Source organism: Cynocephalus volans, chromosome 10, assembly GCF_027409185.1.
Source record: "Cynocephalus volans isolate mCynVol1 chromosome 10, mCynVol1.pri, whole genome shotgun sequence".
Classification (NCBI taxonomy): Eukaryota; Metazoa; Chordata; class Mammalia; order Dermoptera; family Cynocephalidae; genus Cynocephalus; species Cynocephalus volans.
Window position 1 is genome coordinate 43,832,764 of NC_084469.1, and position 19,300 is coordinate 43,852,063.

General features: G+C 54.5%; 1 protein-coding gene across 2 annotated transcripts in view; it reads right to left on the reverse strand.

Annotated features, from left to right (window-relative positions):
- PEMT (phosphatidylethanolamine N-methyltransferase) overlaps window positions 1–19,300 on the reverse strand; it is an 84,674-nt gene that overhangs the window by 12,205 nt on the left and 53,169 nt on the right. For both annotated transcript variants that reach the window (XM_063112511.1, XM_063112510.1), the window contains one exon: window positions 9,485–9,600. In XM_063112511.1, coding sequence (XP_062968581.1) covers window positions 9,485–9,600 — 116 coding nt within the window. The remainder of the gene's footprint in view (window positions 1–9,484; window positions 9,601–19,300) is intronic.

Here is a 19,300-nt window from a genome sequence, read left to right on the forward strand (position 1 = left end):
TCTGCCTTCCTCCTGCCCTACCCCCTCCCAAAGTGCCCTCCACTCCCATGGCTGGCACCCTTCCAAATCCTACCCTAACCAAGGCCCTTCCCTGAAGGCAAGTCTCCAACAGACCCCACAGCCTGCCCCACTCCGGCCCCTGGAGCTCATGCCCCATGTAACCCCCCGAGTGCAGGCTGACCTCTGAACACAGTGGGTCTCACTCCTGGGAGGGGATTTCACAGATAGAATTAAGGTCGGCAGTCAGTTGACCTTGAGTTAATCAAAAGGGAGACGACTATGAATGGGCCTTTCAAAGAGGGTCTGGAGGCCTGAGAGAGAAAGCAGAGACTGGAACTAGTAGAGGTTGTCTCCTGCTGGCCTTGATGAGGCTACCTGAAGGGAAGGACGGATGGCAGCCACCAGGAGTTGGGGCCTCAGGGGCTAGAATCCTGCCAACAACTGGTGAGCATGCAAGAGGACCCCACTTCAGATGAGCCTGAAGCCCTGGCCACACACTGACTGCAGCCTGGGAAGACCCTAAGCAAGGATCCAGACCCCTGGACCTGGTCTCCTGACTCTCGGAAACCGTCACATAGTAAGTATGAGTATGTTTGTGTGGTTTTAAGCTGCTAACTTTGTGAGAGTCTGTTACACAGCAGTAGAAAATGCACTTTGCTTCCTAGTCTATGGAAACCCTATTTGCTCTTTTTTTTCCTAAGTTCTTTTATTAATATTATTTTTTTACATTCTACGATGTTGCAGAGCAGTTGGGGGGAGGGTCTGAGGGGAGGGGGGAATGAAATATGGTGGGAGAAGGAAGAAGGGGTTGAGGCCTCTGGCACCCCCCTCATTCCTGCAGGGGAGACCAGGGGGCTTCCAGCAATGGATTGGTCATAGTTGGGCTGGTCGTGGGTGTTGTGGGGATGTGGTTGAGGCCCGAGGCCCCCCACCACCCCAGCTTGGGAGAGCCAGGGGTGCTTCCCACAGCAGCTCAGGGGTTGTTGCTGGGCTGGTTTCAGGTGTCGAGGGGCATGGCTGGGGCCCCCATCCCTCCCCCATCCCTGGCTTGGTAGCCCAGGGGACTTCCAGTCCTTTTAGGTTTTATAGGTGTTCTTTGGTGATGAGACCTTTACTAGTTAATATCAAACTTTGTCTCTGGTCTGTGTGTATTTTGTTTTTTCTTCCAGTTCTGTGTTGGATTATTTGCTGTTCCCACCACTTAAACTCTGTGCTGGAACTAATTTGTTGTCCTTTGCTTACTTCTAAAATGGGGGAACTTCCTGTGGGGACCAGCACTTGAGTCCTATGGTTGAGCTAAGTTGCTGCTTTGCTGTTGATTCCCTGGGGAAGGCTTTTTGTGAAGCTCACGGTTTAATGGTTGACTTTATAGATACTTCCAGGTCTAGTGAGATCCTGTGCACCTGGGTCGTGTAGAAACTCTGGTCTGGGACTGAGTCTTTTCATCAAACTGCGTCCCATGCAGTTCTATATTCCTGACCAGTTTCCTCTGAGTGGTCCTGCATTGATTGGGGGGCAGATCAGCTGTCCATGTTGTGTCCCAATGTTCCCCTGGTGGGCTCGTCTCCCCCATTGCCTGCACTCCAGACACTTCCCATGGGTTGGGCCATGCTCTAGTCCCTTGCAATGACTCACTGGCCTCTGAGTGGCTCCTGTTTTCAGTTGTTGTGGTTCCTTGCTCCTATGTGGATCCAAGGGAACCCTATTAGTGGTCTGCTGACCTGGGGGCCACCAAGGCCCTCTTCTCCCCTGCCACCTCCAAGCAACTTCATATGAAGGGCACAGCTGTGGCTTTTGCCAGCTCCTGCCCTGTGCACTCACCAGGGCCGGACTTGAAGTGGCTGGGGCTCAAAACAGTAGGAGCAGTCCTTTCTCTTATGGTGGCTTCTCCTGCCTTCAGGCACTCCGTAGGTCTCTCCTCCTCTTCTCCTGAGCTCTAGCGGCCCCAGCTTGGCTGTCGTTGCTTTTTAATAGCTGTAAATTGGTTGACTTGTGGGAGAGAGTGATGCTGGGGACTGTCTATTCCGCCATCTTGACCAGAAGCCCCCACATTTGCTCTTTAAAAGTCCAGACCTGTCCACCAAGACCAAGAAGTTGCTTTTCTTTGGCTGTGTGATGCCACAGGTGCTGGATCTCTGCTCACAGCCTCCCCCGGGGTGAACACTCCTGTCTGCCCCTTCACTTCCTCCTTCATGTAGCCAGCCACTCGGCCATCAGGCCTGGCCCAACAACGGCCTGTGAGCAGCAGTGACCAGGCCACTGATGGCCGCAGGGACAAAGCCATAGGAGCACAACATCCTCCATGGCTACGTCCTGCAGACCTGACTGGCTGCTTCAGGATCACTGGGGAGCTCTGAAAACACAGACTGCCGTGGGGGTAGTGGGCTTCTCGGAGGAGACAGGTGTCACACAGGTCGCACCTGCCCTGTGCGGGCCTGCTCACCCCCAAGCCCTGCATCTGCTGCAGCTGGCCTGCAAGTGGAAGCCGCTGCCTCCCTGGTCTCCCCCTTCCACACTCACGTGCCCACTCAGCCACCTGCAGATGGCTTGCCCTGCCAGGCCTTGGTCATGATGCTTCTCCAGCCATGGGCCCCACCCATCCAAATGCACCCTCCAGACCCCGACCCTCCCCAGCCTGTCCTGGGAGCACCTTCGGGTTGAGGACAGTGCGCAACTGACAGCCATACTCCAGGCCCAGGACAAGCAGGCCATATGGATGCCAGAGAGTGGGACTCAGTAGACCCAGAGGGAGTGCTGGGGTCACATTTCCAAGACAACCCCAGACACTCCTAATGTGTGCTGGAGAACAGCTCCAGCGACCGATGAGCAACCTTGGCTGCGTCTCCTCCCAGGGCCACTGTCTGGGCGGAAGTCGGCTGGCGGGAGGAAGGGCTGCGGCCCAGCCCTGCGAAGCCCAGCCCAGGCCCTGCCTGGCTGCCCACGCTGTGCCCTCCCCACCGAGAAATGAGTCTTTCTCAGGCTCATTAGAGGGCAGCAGCTCCAGGCCACCCGGCTCTGACTGAGGCTGGCTGTGGAGGGGAACAGCTGCAGGGGAAGGGGCTTCAACAGATGCCCCCTGAGCTCATCAGCCAGCCCTCCCTGTTTACACAGCCAGAGCCAATAGGGCTGTGCTAATTGCCCACTCGGTCTGGACTTAGCACCACTTGCCTCCAAATAATGAGCCGCATGTCCTGCCAGGGCCTCCCCTACCACCTCCAGCTGCACAGCTGGGGCATGTCAGCTGACATGTTGGCCTGCTCTTTCACCGCTTGGGACCCACCGGAGACTGCAAGGCCCTGGCCTCATGCCTGGAGCTGGGCTGTGGGTAGGCCTGTCCTCTTGGTCTCCCTAGGCATATAGGACGCTGGGCTGGGGCCTGGAGGAGAAAGGGGGGGGCCCTACCTGGGGACAAGGGATCAGAGATGGGTCCCCCTAGCTCTGTTTCCTGCTGGCATGCATACAGGAGAAATGCAGGCACAGCAGTCCCCCTCCACCCTCCTACGGCTCCCACATGCAGCCACAGGGACCTGCTCACAGGCAGGTCACTACCCCATCCTTACTGCTGCAAGACGACCACACCCATGGGAGCCTGGCCACTCTACAGGTGCCTGCTCTGGCCTCACCTCCACAACACGCTCCCTCCATTGGGTCTCCTAATGAGCCGGCCTGCTCCCCAGCCCTTCTCACCAGCGTAACTCCAGCTCAGCCTCCCCTCCAACACCTCTTCCCGAGCAAAGCCTCCCCACCATCTCCCTCCCGGCTCTGCTTGCACCTGTGTGGTCTGAGTGAGGTCAGCTCTGGGTCCCTCCCACACACTCTGGGGAGCCAGTAAGTGAGGGACTTTCCCCTGCTCCACAGTGGCTCCTGCTTCCCCACCTGGATCCCTCCCGAGTGCAGAGCGGGGCAGGGACTGCTATTCCATTTCACAGACAAGGAAACCAAGGCTCAGAGGGTGAAGTGACCTACTCAGGGTCAAACAGCCTGTCAGGGGCAGGTCTGAGGCTGAGCCAGGGCACCTGCCCTTCCCCCTACTGGAGAGCCAGGTATGCACCTTAAACCAGGGACACTCTGAGCACCTGAACAAGTAGGGAAATGCGCATCAAAGCCATGGGGAGCTGCCACCTCACACCCATTCCGAGGGCCACTGTAAAGAAGACAGAAAATCACAAGTGCTGACCAGGATGCGGAGAAGTTGGGACCCTCATGTACTGCTGGTAGGACACAAAATGGTGCAGCCACTGTGGACAACAGTGTAGTGATTCCTCGAAAAAGTAAACATAGAGTCACCACGTGATCCAGCAATCCCACTTTTGGGTATACTTCCAAAAGAACCAAAAGCAGGATTTCAAACGGATATTTGACACCCCTGTTCATAGCAGCATTATTCACAGTAGCCAAGAGGTGGAAACAGCCCAACTTCTCTTCTACTACAGATGGATGATAAACAAAATGTGGTACACACATAATGGAACGTTATTCAGCCTCGGACAGGAAGCAGATTCTGACACACGCCACAACACGGCTGAACCTTGAGGACATTATGCTGAGTGAAATAAGCCAGTCACAAAAGGACAAAGACTGTGATTCCACTTATCTGAGATACCTGGAGTAGCCAGATTCACAGAGACAGAAAGCAGAATGGTGGCTGCCAGGGCTCGGGCAGGGGACAGGGGAGTTGGTGTTTAATGAGCACTGAGTTTCAGTTTTGCAACATGGAAAAGGCTCTGCGGACGGACGGTGGTGATGGTTGCACAACAGCGTGAATGTGCTTAATGCCATCGAACTGCACACTTAAGGTGGTTAAAATTGTAATAATTTGTGTGTGTATATTTTACAATTAAGAAAATGTACCCATGTGAAAATGTAAAAATCACAGGCGGCTGGTGGGGTTCGGCCTGTAGGCCACAGTGTGCCAGCTGGGAACAGAATGGATGGGAAAGGGACTGGTCCAAAGCCATCGCCTTTGTTGAAGGCTGGCAAGGAGGGACTCGAGTCAGGGCCACAGGGAGGCTACAGGGAGGCCACACTCCAGCGCAGAAGATAAGGAGCTGACTCCACACCGAGGCTCAGCTCTCTCTCCCCACCTCTCCTCCACTGTCCTTTCTCTTGCACCTCTTGGAGGCTCACAGCTGACCCAGCCCTACTCCCTGTGTAGCCGCCCCCGGGGGGAGCCAGCCTGCAGGGGCAAGGATCCCATTCAAGTCCACGGCCACTGAGGGCCGACAGACACCTGGCTGAAGAGAAAACAGTGGGGTGGGTGCTTTTTGGTTTCTGGAGTCTTTTTTGTCTGAATTTTGGGCTCATGAAGGCCAGAACTCAGAACAATACGCGTTTGGGGGTAAAGGGCAGTGCTTCCGGTCTCCTGAAGAGGTTAAGTTTGCAGAAGCTTTCACCGCCTCTCCAGCTGCTGCAGAGAAAGGCGACTTCTGGGGCTGGGGTGTCTGGGTACTCATCCCTCAGGAAGGGCCTGAGTGCATGCCCTGCAGGAAAGGCTCATCTGGAGATGAAAACAAAGGGAAAAGTCAGCTAAGCTGCCATCTGGCTTGACTGGGCTCAGGCTGCAGCCACTGCAGCCACAGTAGCCAGCTCCCTGGGCCGGGCTGGGGCTGGGGAAGGGTGGAAGGAGATGCTGAGGTCTCACCAGCTGAGTTTTCAGAGAGTAATGGACCCCACTGCAGGAGGAAAGCTACTATGCAGCACAAACAGCCAAACACATCCGGCAGCCAACCCCGAGTGGAGGGTTTCATAACCACGGGAGCAGACACAGGGGGCCTGCCCGGCTCAGCCCCGCGGGCTGGCCTGGGCACTGCCCCAACAGCTGTTTCTCGACCCCAGCCTCGGGGCGGCCACGCTCCTCCCGCTCTTAGGCACTGCTCGCTGCCCTCTGCTTTCGGTACCCCAGCAAGGCCTCCCTCTGGAGGTGGGAGCTGAAGAGCACCCAGTGAGTGAGGTTAGCTCAGGAAGGCAAGGAAGCCCCTTGCACATCCAAAAACTATCTCGGTTCACTAATTCATTCCCCCACTCCACTCCAAAACCTTTGATGGCTCCCTATTTCCCACCACATCCAGGTGCTGCCTGATCCCACCTGACTTATCTAACCTAATCCCCCCCTGGCTGCCCCATTCCACAGGCCACTCTACCCATGACTCAGACCACCCCTACCCCCAGCCATCCTTGCCCAGCCCCGGCAGGGGGTCACCAATGGCTTACTGGGGGTACATGTGCAAGGGGAGGAAGCAGGCCGCTCCCCATCTTCTAGGATTCCCTCTGACCCAGGCCACACACGGGCAAGGTCACATGCAGGTGAGGAGTCTGTGCAAGTGGATGCCCTGCTGCAGGGCTGAGAGACTGCCCTGGGGACCTGGAGATGGGACAGAGGATGAAGCAGGCAGAGGGAGGGAGGTGGGTTGGTTGTTGCGTCCTCCCTCATGTGCTGCTTGTATCAAGCAGATCGTGTTTAAATAGGTGAGAGGGTGCATCGGGCATGGAGGGCATCTCTGTGACATCCGGGGCCGCTCACCCTTGTCTCAGCAGCAGGAAGGAAGCCCTCCCTGCACCTATCTCGGGGCCGCTACATTCTGCCCTTCTAATTCACATCCCCTCCCCTCCAGGGCCTGCCCACTACAGGATTCTCCAGCTGGCCCCAGGGGGAGCTCCTGAGGGTCTGCAGCTCCTGAGAATGAAGTGCCTTGCTGCTGGCATGAGACCAGGAAGCAAGGACCACACTGAGCACCCATGGTGTGTTTACTGAGATCATGTCCTGCACTCCTAGGCCTCACTGAGAAGGGGGATTCTCCTGTTGGTCAGCTGAGGACACTGAGGCTCAGGGGCCATAGTGGGCCATGGTGGGCAGGACCAACACAGGCCTGTCTGAGGCAAGGCCTCTCCCCTCCCTGTGCCCCAGGCAGCCACTTCCCCATGGGAGGGAAAGCTGGATCCATCTGAAACTCTGGCCCTGTGACCACAGTTGGAGCAAGGCCCAGAGGAAAGAAGGGCCGTGCCTGGGGTGGCGAGGCAAACTGTTTACATGTCTGGAGCGCTCGTGGGGTTTTAGAGACTGTGGAGCCTGCCAGGCATCCCACGACCTCTGCCTCTCTCTAAGAGGTCCTGGAGTCAGCTGGGCTCAAACCTGGGCTTCCACACTCCCAGTGCAGGCTCCTCCTATACTACATTGAGGCTCAAATACTTACTGACCACCTCCAGGTGTGGCATCTGGCCCTGGGGACAGACTGACCAATAAGACAGATGTGATCCAACAAGGCAGACACAGTCTGAGAGAAAGGTGGTCTTAAGTAAGAGCAGAAGCCCACACATGGATGGAGAGCATGTGCTAAGGACTCTGCAGGAGCCGAGCAGGAGCCCAAGGGGTGCTGGAGATGGTGTCCAAGCAAGGGCTTCCATACACAGGGTTTGGTGGGGATGGGTTCTCTGGCAGGTGCCTCGGACGCAGAGCACTAATGCACCAGGCGAAGCCAGACCTGAAGAGGACAGGAGCAGAGCCTGGCAGAGGTCCTGCAATGGGAATGGGGTGGAGGTGACCCGGAGCACAGTGCAGAGGGCAAGGGGGAGCCCGCCTGCCTCGGACAGCACAGGAAGGCCATCTGAGGAGCCAGGTGTTATTCTTAGTGCAACGGACCTATTAAGCAGGGATGACACGGTTTGATTTTCATTCTAGCAAAATCGCCCTTGCAGCTGTGTGGAGGCCTGGACTGAAGGCCTGGAGCCAATGAGGACAGGGGTGGCCAGTGGGGTGAGGGGATCGGAGTGGGGTTACAGAGTCGATCACAGGTTGTACTGCTGGGCTGAGCAGGGAGGTGGCAGGAAACCATCAAAGATGGCCCCGAGGTTTTCGGCTGAGTGAGTTTCCCTTTTCCCACGATGGGATTGGGCAGGAATCCCTCCCCAGCCCTCTGCTCATCCTCAGACCCCTGTGCTTGGGGTCCGGAGGCTCAGGTTGCCCACCATCCTGCTGATGCAGCCCAGGGCCCGTCTGCAGGTGGCTGACATGTGGCAGGGGTGGGAAAGAGGCCCATCACTCCTGCTCTACACCTCCCACCCCATGAGCCCAGCCGGAGTGGTGCAGGTGTTATGACTGCCGCATTCTTCTGGCCTAAATGGATCAAGTCTTTTCTACCCAAGCCACTGCTGAGCCTGAAGCCACTTGTTCTCCCACCCTTGTCAGGGCTCCATGAGCTGTAAAACCTCGAGTAAATCATTGCTTCTCGCCAAGCCTCACTTTTTTCATCTGTGCAATGGGACCCTTCTCTGTCAGGAGACTGCAAGCATGCAAATGCTCCCTGGGGCTGGAAAGCTTGGAAGCTGGTCAGCATGTAGGCCATGCAGGTCCAGAGGCCCAGGGTGGTGCCGCGAGCCAAGCCTCTGGGGGATGACACAGCCCCAGCCCTAATGCCCAAGCAGCAAAGGCCAGGAGCCAGGGGTCCCATGGGGACGCTGACCTTAGCAGGACCCCCGACCACACTTCTTGCTGGCAGGAAGGCCAAGCCCACCACCAGGACAGGAAGACAGCAAGGGTCTACGGCGAGGGTGCCCTGGCTGCCAGCCTGGCCCCTGCCCTAGCCCTCCCATGCCAGGCCCCAAGCGTTGAGCAAGCCACTTTCCGTATGTGCCCCAATGCCCTCAGAGAGACAGGGCCAAGGGGAGCCAAGGGCCGGACAGCACACACCCCATCCAAACAGCAGCTGCCACTCAGGCCCCAGAGACTGCTCCATGTGGGGAGCTTCTAGTCTGTCCCAACAAGTCAGAAATGGGGATTCTCTGTGTAATTTCCCATTTTTAAAGCCCTTCATGGACCACGTTCAGCCCGTGAGCCAGCAATGTGCCACCTGCAGTGACTCTCACAGTGCCCGGGGAGGGGGGTCTCGCCTGGCCTGGGCGTGGCAGGAACACTTGCTTCCAGGCCTGGGGCTGCACCTCATTGTCTAGATCCAGTTCATCCACTCTGGCCTTTTTCTTCAATGGCAGGAAGGCAGACAAGTCCCAAGTCCAGAGATGGACCGGGCAGCTTCTCGACACTGGTCCACACCCAGGGCTGGGGAGACGGTCAGGCCCCGGCCCCAGAGGGGCTCCCAACACAGGCACTGCCTCCTGTCCCGGCACCTGGAGGGGACTCCTAAAGCAGCTTTGGCTACAGAAAGAGGCTGGGATGCGAGCTTGGGAACCACCCAGGCATTGTCCCCCCTGCTCCTCCCTGCCCCACACCCCAAGCACAGTGGCACTGTCCCACTCACACTGTCCCTTCCTGAGGCCATAGGACTCGTCTGCAGACAGGAGTCTCACAGCCCCGAGCGGTGAGGGTGGCAGGCTGCGGCACAAGGCCCTTGAGGCAGAGCTCCCTGTGTGTCACATGCCGCGCTCCCGCATCTCGACGGACCCCGGTCCCGCCAGCAGCGGCCCCCCTTGCCTCGGCGCTGTGCGCATCTACAGTGAAAACGGACCATGGCGAGGGTCGCCTGGTGCGGCTTACCAGTGAGAGCGCAGGACATTCAGGAGCAGGATGGCAACGCCCAGGGAGTAGCAGGCCAGGTATGGGGAGCCGAAGGCCTTGCTCAGCCTGCGGGTTTTGTGTTCCCATCTCGCGACCTACACAGCAGGCAGAAAGAACAAGAGCCAGACGTAAGGAGTCTGTGGGGAAGGATCTGGGGCAGGGGCGTGGTGGGGAGAAGGCTCCTTGTGTCCTCAGGCTCCGAAGCCCCCAATCCCATGGCAGGAGACATGCATGAGAGCAGCTGCCAGCCCACCCCCGCCAGGCGCGCTCATGCCTGAGGGCCAGCTCTGCAGGGACGCCCACGCCCCCTCAGTCCAGTCTGGAGGGACCACGAGGCCTTCTGGAAGCAACGCTTTCACCAAACAACCACGAACCCACCAAGAAGCAGAAAGAGACATCCGGCAGCCAAAGACATGTCCCTGAGTGAACGCACGGGTCCGACGTCCAGGCCCGTCCTGAGTGCAGAGCCCCGCCACACGCAACTCCAAAGGGCCACAGCAGACAAGGAGCGAAAACTGCCAGGGAGGCCCTGAGAGCTACAGAAGCCATCGGACACTCACAAGGTGTCCACCCCAGGGGCTAGACAAAAAGTAGAAGCCCCTCACCCTAACTCTGCCTCGTGCTACCCCTAAAACACAAACTTTCAAACATGTCATTTCTAGCCACAGAGTCCTTTTATCTTGTCAAGCCAGTCACATCTGGGATCTCCACCTCCAGCAGCTAGCGTGGAGAGAAGCCGGCAGCGCCTTCTCCCTTTCGGCTGCTGCACTGCCCTGAGCTCTCCACCACCCAGCTAAGCTCGGGTGGCACAGTGCCCACCGGGCAGGAGGATGAATGACGGGGCGGGGGGAAGGGAGGATGCGTCCACACACACACACAGCGTGTACATACGTGTGGGTATTACATGCAGGGAGGTCTGGAAGGCCTCCGCTAGCACTGATGCTGCAGTGCTGAGACACCCGGGGCACTCAACCTGGGTTCTGGTGGGGCCATCGATCTCCATCACGGCCCCAGCAATGACTCGGCTGGGCTGTCTCGGCTTCCCAAATGGACCTGCCTTTCCCAGCAGTTAATCAGCAGCGGGAAAAGTGATTAGCCATGATTTGGCCCAAGGCCACTGACTGCCATCCTGGAGGCGGCTGCTGAGCAGCCCTGGGCCCTGTCCTCAGGTCTCTGGGGCGGTGGCAGCACAGGCAGAAGTTTACAGGAAGGAGAATGGGGGGGTGGCTCCTGGGCTTTCCCCTCCATCAGCTGATGGCGTGCTGCCCGATTCTCCTGAAAGGTAAACAAGCCCTGGGTCTGGGTCTGGGCAGGTGGCCTCTGCTGACCTTGTGGGAAGCTCAGAAGTCCTCTCTCAAAAGGAGGAGGCAGTGAGTGCCCGAGGGGCTGGGTGGGGGGTGCAGGCTGGAGGTGCTGGTGCTGGGAATGAGCAAGGGGTTTTCTGTCCCATCTCGCAACCTATATGGTGGGCAGAGAGAACGAGAAAAACAAGATGTAAGGGGTCTGTGGGGAAGGATCTGGGGCAGGGGTGTGGCGGAGAGAAGGCTCCCTGTGTCCTCAGGCTCCAAAGCGCCCAATCCCATGGCAGGAGACATGCATGAGAGCAGCTGCCAGCCCACCCCCGCCAGGCGCGCTCACACCTGAGGGCCAGCTCTGCAGGGACGCCCACGCCCCCTCAGTCCAGTCTGGAGGGACCACGAGGCCTTCTGGAAGCAACCCTTCCACCAAACACAACCACGAACCCACCAAGAAGCAGAAAGAGACATCCGGCAGCCGAAGACAATGCCCAGCAGCCTGCATGGGGCATCGTGGGACTCTGGGCCACAGACCTCTTACTCCGCAGGGCCACTTCGTGTTTACATTTTTAAATTTAGAGATAAAACTCAAAGTGGTTTTTAGTTGCGTAACTATCCCCATGATCTAATTCCAGAACACTTCCATCACCCCAAAGAGAAACCCTCCAGCAGTCACTCCTCACTTCCCCCTCCCCACCCTCTGGCAACCACAAATCTACCTTCTGTCTCCATGGATTTGCATGTTCTGGACATTTCATACAGGCAGAATCTTGCAACCTGTGGTCTTTTGTGTCTGGCTTCTTTCACTTCGCATAACATTTTTAAGATTCAACCTCGCCACAGCATGTATACGTACTTCATTCCTTCCTATGGCTGAACATTATTCCATTGTATAAAGATACCACACTGTGTTCATCCATTCAGCAGTTGGTGGACATTTGAGCTGTTTCCACCTTTGGCTATAGAGAATAACGCACAGGATTTTTGTGAACACGTGTTTCCATTTTTCTTGGGTAGATACCTAGGAGTGGAATTGCTGGGTCACATCGTACATCTATTTTTAATTTACTGAGGAACTGACCCCCTGCTTTCCACAGCAGCTGCACCATTGGATGTTCCCACCAGGGACGCATGACTCCAGTGTCCCCACGTCCTCACCAACACTTGTTATTTTCCATTTTTAAAAATGACAGCCAACGTCACAGGCATGCGGTGGTATCTCATTGGGACTTTGATTTGCATTTCCCTGATGACTAATGATGTTGAGCAACTTTTCACCTGCTCGTGGCCATCTGTACACCTTCTTTGGAAAAATACCTATTCAAGCCCTTTGGCCATAAAGTTGGGTTTACTGTCTTTTTGCTGTTGAGCTGTATGCATTCTTCATTTTCTGGATACTAGATGTTTATTAGATACCTGACTTCCCATTCTATGGGTTGTCTCTTCACTTTCTTGATAATGTCCTTTGATGCACAAAAGGTTTTTATCTTGATGGGCCACTTTGCTTTGCCTTTTAAGATTCATCCCAATTCAACAAACCTTCTTCCAGTGCCCACTGGTGTGTGCTTGGCACCGTACCAAGCACTGCCGAGGCTCCAAAAATGGGTGAACTCCCTGGCCTGCCCTCACGGAGCTCACAGTCTACATGGATAACACACGGAAGTGAGCGTCTGTGCTCCTGTCCCTATAGCACACAGATGGCCAGGCAGACTTGCACTAAATCTGGAGGGTGTCCAGGGTGGTCTGACTTCAGTATGGGTTGTAGGGCCTATGCAGCGTTCCTACTGGAAGTTCCCTGGAAGACATGGCCACCCTCCAAAGCAGCCATCCAAGGGTAAAGAGAGTCCCTTCGACAGTGACTGCCTGCCCATCAGGGAACACAGACAAGTCAGCCTAAAGTGCCCTGGGCCAGAGGAAACAGCCTCAAGTCAAACTTGAACCCCAGACTCCAGTTGCAAGGGCAGACAGGGATGTCCAGGCAGGGGGGCTCCGGGAGAGGTGCAGGGGGTCAGTGATTGTCCAAGAGCCACAGGGACAACCTCTTCATGCCAAGATACTCATAATAAACATGACAGTAAACATCGATCCAGCATTTCACAGTTTCAAAAGTGTTTTACGTGAGCTCATTTAACCCTCAAAACAAGCCTGATGAGTGGGCAGTGTTAACTCCATTTACAAATGAGGAAGCTGAGGCCTCCAGAGGTGACTTGCAGAGTGGCGTGCCCAGAAAGAGGAGCTGTAGAACAGGCCCCTGGACCCCTGCCCAGAGCTCTTTTTATCCACAGGAGGCCCCGCTTTCCACTCACCTAATTAGCTCATTTGCCTTTCAAATGAGCTAACTTTGGCACACATTGTTCCACTAGCAAGTGACTGCAAGACACAGCTTTTTTTCCTCCCAGTTGATGAGATAATGCTTTCAAGAAGTCTGTTAGAAATTACGTAAGGCATCATGTCCTATACTTGAGGGACCTGTGAGCCTCCCAGCAGGCCTGCGTCACAGCAAGAGCACTGTACGGAGAGTCAGGAGCCGGCGGCAGGACCCTGCTCTGCCCAATTTATCCTCCATACTAGGGAAAGCCAGCTTCTCTCCCAGGCCCTGTTTTCCCATCTGTAAAATGAGGAGGTCGAGGTCAGCCTTCCCCAAGCTGCTAGCATTCCATGCCGCTGTGGTTGCGACTCTGCCTTCCAGAAGTCCAGTTCTGCACCTGCTGCACGGAAGGATGAACCCAGTGCGGTCCCTCTGCACAGAGGACTCCGCTTGGCTGCACAGGGTCAGCCTCATAAGCAGCATGCTGGGCCAAGTGGCAGGCCCAGAAGGTGTGCACTGCACGATTCCATTTATACCAAGGTCTAGAACAGGCAAAACCGTCTACAGTGACGGGAGTCATTGCCTGGGGCTGAGGGATGGGGGTGTTGGGGGGAGACTGACTAGGAAGGGGCATGAGAGGACTTTTGGGGTGACGGGGGTGTTCTGCATCTTGGTCAGGATAGCGGTTACACAGGCGTATATATTCATTAAGACTGGTCAAACTGAGCACTTAAACTTGTGCCTTTTATTATATACGATATACCTCGATAAAACTGATTTTAAAAAATCAGATCCTTGTTGAACCTGAGCTCTAGGGACAGATGAGAAGGGCTGCCGATGTTACAGCGCTGTGCCCTGGCAGACTCTCCCTAGTCCCTTGAGGGGGTGTCTTTCTCCTGTTTTAATGAGGCCTGCGGATGTGTCCAAGGACACACAGCGGTGAACGGCCAGGCCCCCTCCCAGAACCCGTCCTCCATCCACTGTACCCCGTTTCTACAGTCACAACCTGCCCCTGAGTGGCCAGGACCATGGGCACAGAAATGCCCAGGTGAAGGCTCAGGCTTGACTCTCTCCACCGGCCTTTGGTGTTCAGGAGACAACAGAACATCTTTCCTCCAAGGGCCCTTTGAGGACCACCTGCTATCCTCGGCCTCCCACATGGCTCCCCAACAGAGCCAGGGCCACATCCGCCCCTTAGCCTGGGCAAGGGTGGGCGAGAAAGGCACTTTCAGAGCAATCTAATGACATCGAAAGGGCCATGGAGCCCAGATCCGCCCACATGGGAAAAGAAAGAAGATACACTGCTACCTGCCGCCTGGCTGGCAGCTGTTATTTCAAGGCAGTCGATAAATCAGCATCCAGGGTGACTCCTGGTAATTTCCCTCCCTGCCTGACAGCCCCTTGACCCCTCTCCAGGTGCCCAGCTGCACACCTCAGCCAATAAAGGGCAGAAGCAGGCGGTGGGCTGCCTTCCGGGGACCAGACCCCTTCCCGGAGACATCCTATTTGCTGCTCAAACTTCCTACACATCCTTGAAGTGAGGGCAGCTGAGGGTGGATTTTTTAAACACCCCATTTGAAGGGAGACAGAGTCTCCTTCACATTCATTAAAGGACTAACTATCAAGCGTCCACTTTGGTGCCCCGCAGGACATGCTGGTTCAGAACACTGGGTTCTGGATGCAAACACCAGCTCCTCTACTTGCTACCTTGGGCAGGTTATTTCCCCTCTCTCTGCCTCAGTTTCCTGATCTGTAAAATGGAGCTAATAACATACTGCCTCATAGAGTTGCTGTGGGGATTAAATGAATGACTGCCCATGAAATGCATACGGCATTTGACTGGACACAGCAAAACTCACGTGGAGGTGCCACTGGTTTTTATTTTGGTGTGGACAAGTGGGTGGGAGTTGACAGGCATAAAGACGGCCAGGCTGTTGGCCTGACAGGCGGCTGCAAAGATGATGAAGAAAGTCTGTTGTGAACCAGCGTCCCCAGGAGAGAGGATGGACACACAGACTCGAGGCACGCTGGGCACTAGGCCATTCCCTGCCAAAGCTCTTCCTTTCCCACCGTGCATCCGCCTGTGGCTAAATCCACTCAAAGCCCAGCTGCAGTCACAAGATCCTATCTGGATTCCTTAGCAGCAGTCATGTCCCCAAGTCATGTCCCCAGCCAGTCTAGGGTTCTCAGCCAGGCACCTGAGGCATGTCTGCAAACACCCCAAAACTAAAGCAAAAGGCTAAGTGCTTTGTGTTTGTAAGTTTCACTGAGGAGGAGGAGCTGGAGATTTCAGCTTTTCACAGAGTCCATAAGAACCGCTGACAGAGCCCCTGACCCTTCCCATTCACTCACTAGCCCAGACAGACGTGGGCGCTCCGGCCTGCTTTCCACCTTCCCACTTTTGCCTGGAGCTCCTCCTGCCTGCAGCTGGCCCATCCGACTCTACCCTCTTCGTGCACCAAGAGCTGTCCTGGATGGCCAGCCACAGCCAGCACCTTCCAGCCACATGCTCACCTGGCGAATTGTAGCCAGGGCTTCACAGTTCAAACGACACCAAGCCTCTGTCTGCACTTAATGCTGGACTCATGGGGCTGCCACTCAAGGAGGAGCTCAATAAACACTGGTCTGCACGAACGAATGAATGAATGATTGAGTGAAAGCTCTAAGGCTGTCTGACCTGCTCTCCTCTCTGCTTCTGCCACCCTGCTGGGAGACAAGATGGGGCTGCCCAGACGGTTCCATCCACCAGTGAACAAGGACTCTGAGAATGGGGCTGGCCTGCTGGGGGGTTGGGGGCGGGCACTGACAGGAGCTGGGAGCACGTAGGGCTCTATGAAGAGGGGATGGGTCCTAGGGCCCCTAGGGAAAGGCACAGTTTGAGGATCCCAGGGCGCAGTCCTTTCCCCACATGGAGAAAGATGACGTGTGGGTGACACACCAGGTTGGAGCAGGAGAGGTCCCCAGGGCAGCGGGCAGTGGTGAGTTCTCAGCTCCTATCTCTCCCCAGCCCCACCTGAGCCCCTCAGAACCATAGGCTTCTATGTGGGGCAGGGACCTCCAAGGCTGCCGAGCACAGCCACCCTTCCAAATAAGAAACTCAGGGCTCCTCCAGCAGCAGGAGGCGGGATCCAGGATCCCTCAGGACTACCGGAGTTGACAGGGGCAGCTGAGGCTGCCAAGGCCACCAGGCACCCCCAGGACAGCCCTAGATGTCTGAACCCCCAGGCTCAGCAGCACGAGGACAGTTCATCCAAAGTGTGTTTCCTTTCAGCCTGAGATCGTGGTCAATGTGAAGCTGTCAAACACCCCCGTGCACACGGCTGAGTGCTGTCCATACAGCCTATGTCCTGGTGAGGACTGGACCCCTCTCTCTTCTCCCTCTGATCTATGGTGAGCTCAGAAGTTCAGCAGAGCCCAGTGTATGATTGCTGCCGAGCTAGGCGGGCCCCTGGAGCAGCGAGCGAGTGAGCTTGTGTACCAGCCGGCCCTCCCAGCCGCACCCTGCCCTCATCCTCAGCCTCCCCAGCATGCACCAGCCCGGCCAGCCTCCCCTCTGCTCCCACCCTAACATGACCTCGTTCTCACCCACCCTTGCCTGCCACCCAGCCCCACCCTGTCCTTCCAGGGGTGCACAGCCCTGGCTCTTTGGTGAGACCTGCCCCAACATGCCAGAACAACCTCTCTCTCCTCGGAGCCTCTGAGCCTGGGCCAGGCCCCTGCAGGACACAGGACCAACAGCAGTGCAGAGCTGTGTCTGACAGCACTCTGCTCAACTGCCCTCTCCCTGGCACAGCCTGCCCGTGGCCTCCAATGGTCATTACCTGCTCACTTGCACCAGCTTGTCGAGTGAATCAATCAATGTCAAGGAACACCCAAGATTTCCCCCTGCAGTGGATTCACACTTGCACTGGACTGCCTGGGAGCAGGTCCCCATCATACTTTGGAAGCCAGGGCACAAAGCCCTCTGCTAACCCAGCACCAGCTGTGCACTCCCAGATAATCCTCATGCGAGGGCCAGCAAAGCAGCGTAACCTCGCTTCACCCCTGAGGGGGCCATGGTGCAGGGACGGAGGTGAGCCTCCCGTCCCCGCAGTGCAGGCAGCAGATCGGGTCCTGTGCTCATGCTCAGTGCTCCTGGCTCTTCACGTCACTTTCACACCCCCCACCCCCCACCGCTTGCAATGGCTGAATAGAGCAGGAGAAAGAGCAACAGAGAGATGAGGAAGGGCCCCAGCAGATGGTCAGAAACATGGGCTCTGCGTTCAAATTCCAGCTCCAGCACTGCCTACAACATCCTATAAAAATGGAACCACCCCAGTGCCCGTTAGGAGTGGGCAGCGACCCCACCCTGGAGAGCAACTCAGTGCAGAAAGGACAAGGATTTCTATCTACTGTATGGTGTGAGCTCCAGGATACGTTAAGTGAAAAAGCAGGTGCAGGAGAATGTTGCCCGACCTGCTGTGGAAAAGAGGAGAGGACGGGGACACACACACACACACACAGCTTGTTTTCAAAAGGAGACAATGCAAGGATCAACCAAAAACTAGAGGGAACACATGGAGGGGACAGACACCAGACATTTATGAGTGTCCTTTATTTTATAATGTTGACTATGGAAGCATGTAAATGGTTTGCATAATGAGGAATCAAAACAAAGGAATTACTAAAAATCCAAAAACTAAATAAAGAAACCAAACTGGACATTAAGTTGTTGATAAAAATACAGATGAGCTGATAACACCAAGGTCTGCTATTCAAGCCCTGTACCAGACAGCAAAAAAAAAAGAAAAAGAAAAAAACATAAATGAGAATTTTTTTTCAAATGATTTAAAAATGTAGTATTTTGACAAATCCTCCCTCCTGCAACATAGCCTAAGGAAAAAAAAAAAAGGAAAGAAATTCTAAACTTCATCCACTAAATTTATGGTTAGTAATTTAGTAATAATACAGGTATTGTTATTTTGACTATATATAAATTAATTATGTTAACATATTTAAGAGCCAAGCTTCCCATTAAGAGAAAAGAGATATGAAAATGAAATTTAAAAGTTAAGCAAAACTTTTGGAATGGAAATATTGGTATGAATTCATGATTTATTTCTATACCTAAAAAATTCATTTTTCCTAGCTCTATCCACTTAAAGAGGCCAGAGCAACAAACATTCCAGTTGCAACAAGCACCCCAGCATCCAAATTGTGGCCTCTAACTATCATTTTCCACTAAAAGTAACAGAGCCCCTTGGTTAAAAGGTTAATTCCAGTCTAGTATAGGCAACATAAGAGATGTTGAGCTTGAGAATAAAAGCTATTAAAGACTTGGTGGAAATGTCACAAGAACACTAAGGAAAATTTGAAGGGTCCCCAGCTGGCTAAAAAGAAACAAATTGAGTAACAAAAGTAACTATAATAAATTTAAATATATCAAATATATGTATGTGACACACACATACACAAATCATCAGTACCCTTGGAAATTGCTAGGAAAACAAGTTTTAAAAAGGGTAAAAATTAAGCATTTATCCTGCCATTCCTAAACAGACTGTATTTCAGGGTAATCAAATCATTGAGGAGGAAAAGTTCTTTACAGAAGAATTGCAGCTAATAAATGCAGGAGGAATGAGAGAAATAAAATATTGCCATTTCTGCAACTCCTAATGAAACGGGGGCCCAGGCAAGGCTCCCAGTGACTGAAAACCATCAGGGAAAGGTTGGTGGAGAACTTGACAATGGCAGGGTCAGGCTGGGCTTGCTAAATCCCCTGGTCAGTCTCAATATCGCTGAAAGTGAGGCTTCCTGATGTGATGCAACAGAATTGTGGGGCTGAACTGTAGCAAACTACTACTTTTGTAGGGCATATGGTCAAATATCGGCAATTTCATATATTTAACCAAACACACAGAATATTCTATGAAGTATTCTTATCAAAAAATGTCAAATCTCTCTATCAGTTTACAGGAAATAGAGGGAAACAGAGGAACATATTAAAGGACACAGCCACTCAAATCCAGAAAATTATACTGGACAAATGGTTCAGTTTCTTTAATAAATAAATAACATGGGAAGAAGGGATGGGGAACTACTATAGATTAAAAGGGACTTAAAAAATCACATCAACCAAATGCGATGTGTAGACCTTATTGGGATCCTAATTCACATACACCATTGTAAAAAAGCATTTCTGAGACTATCAGA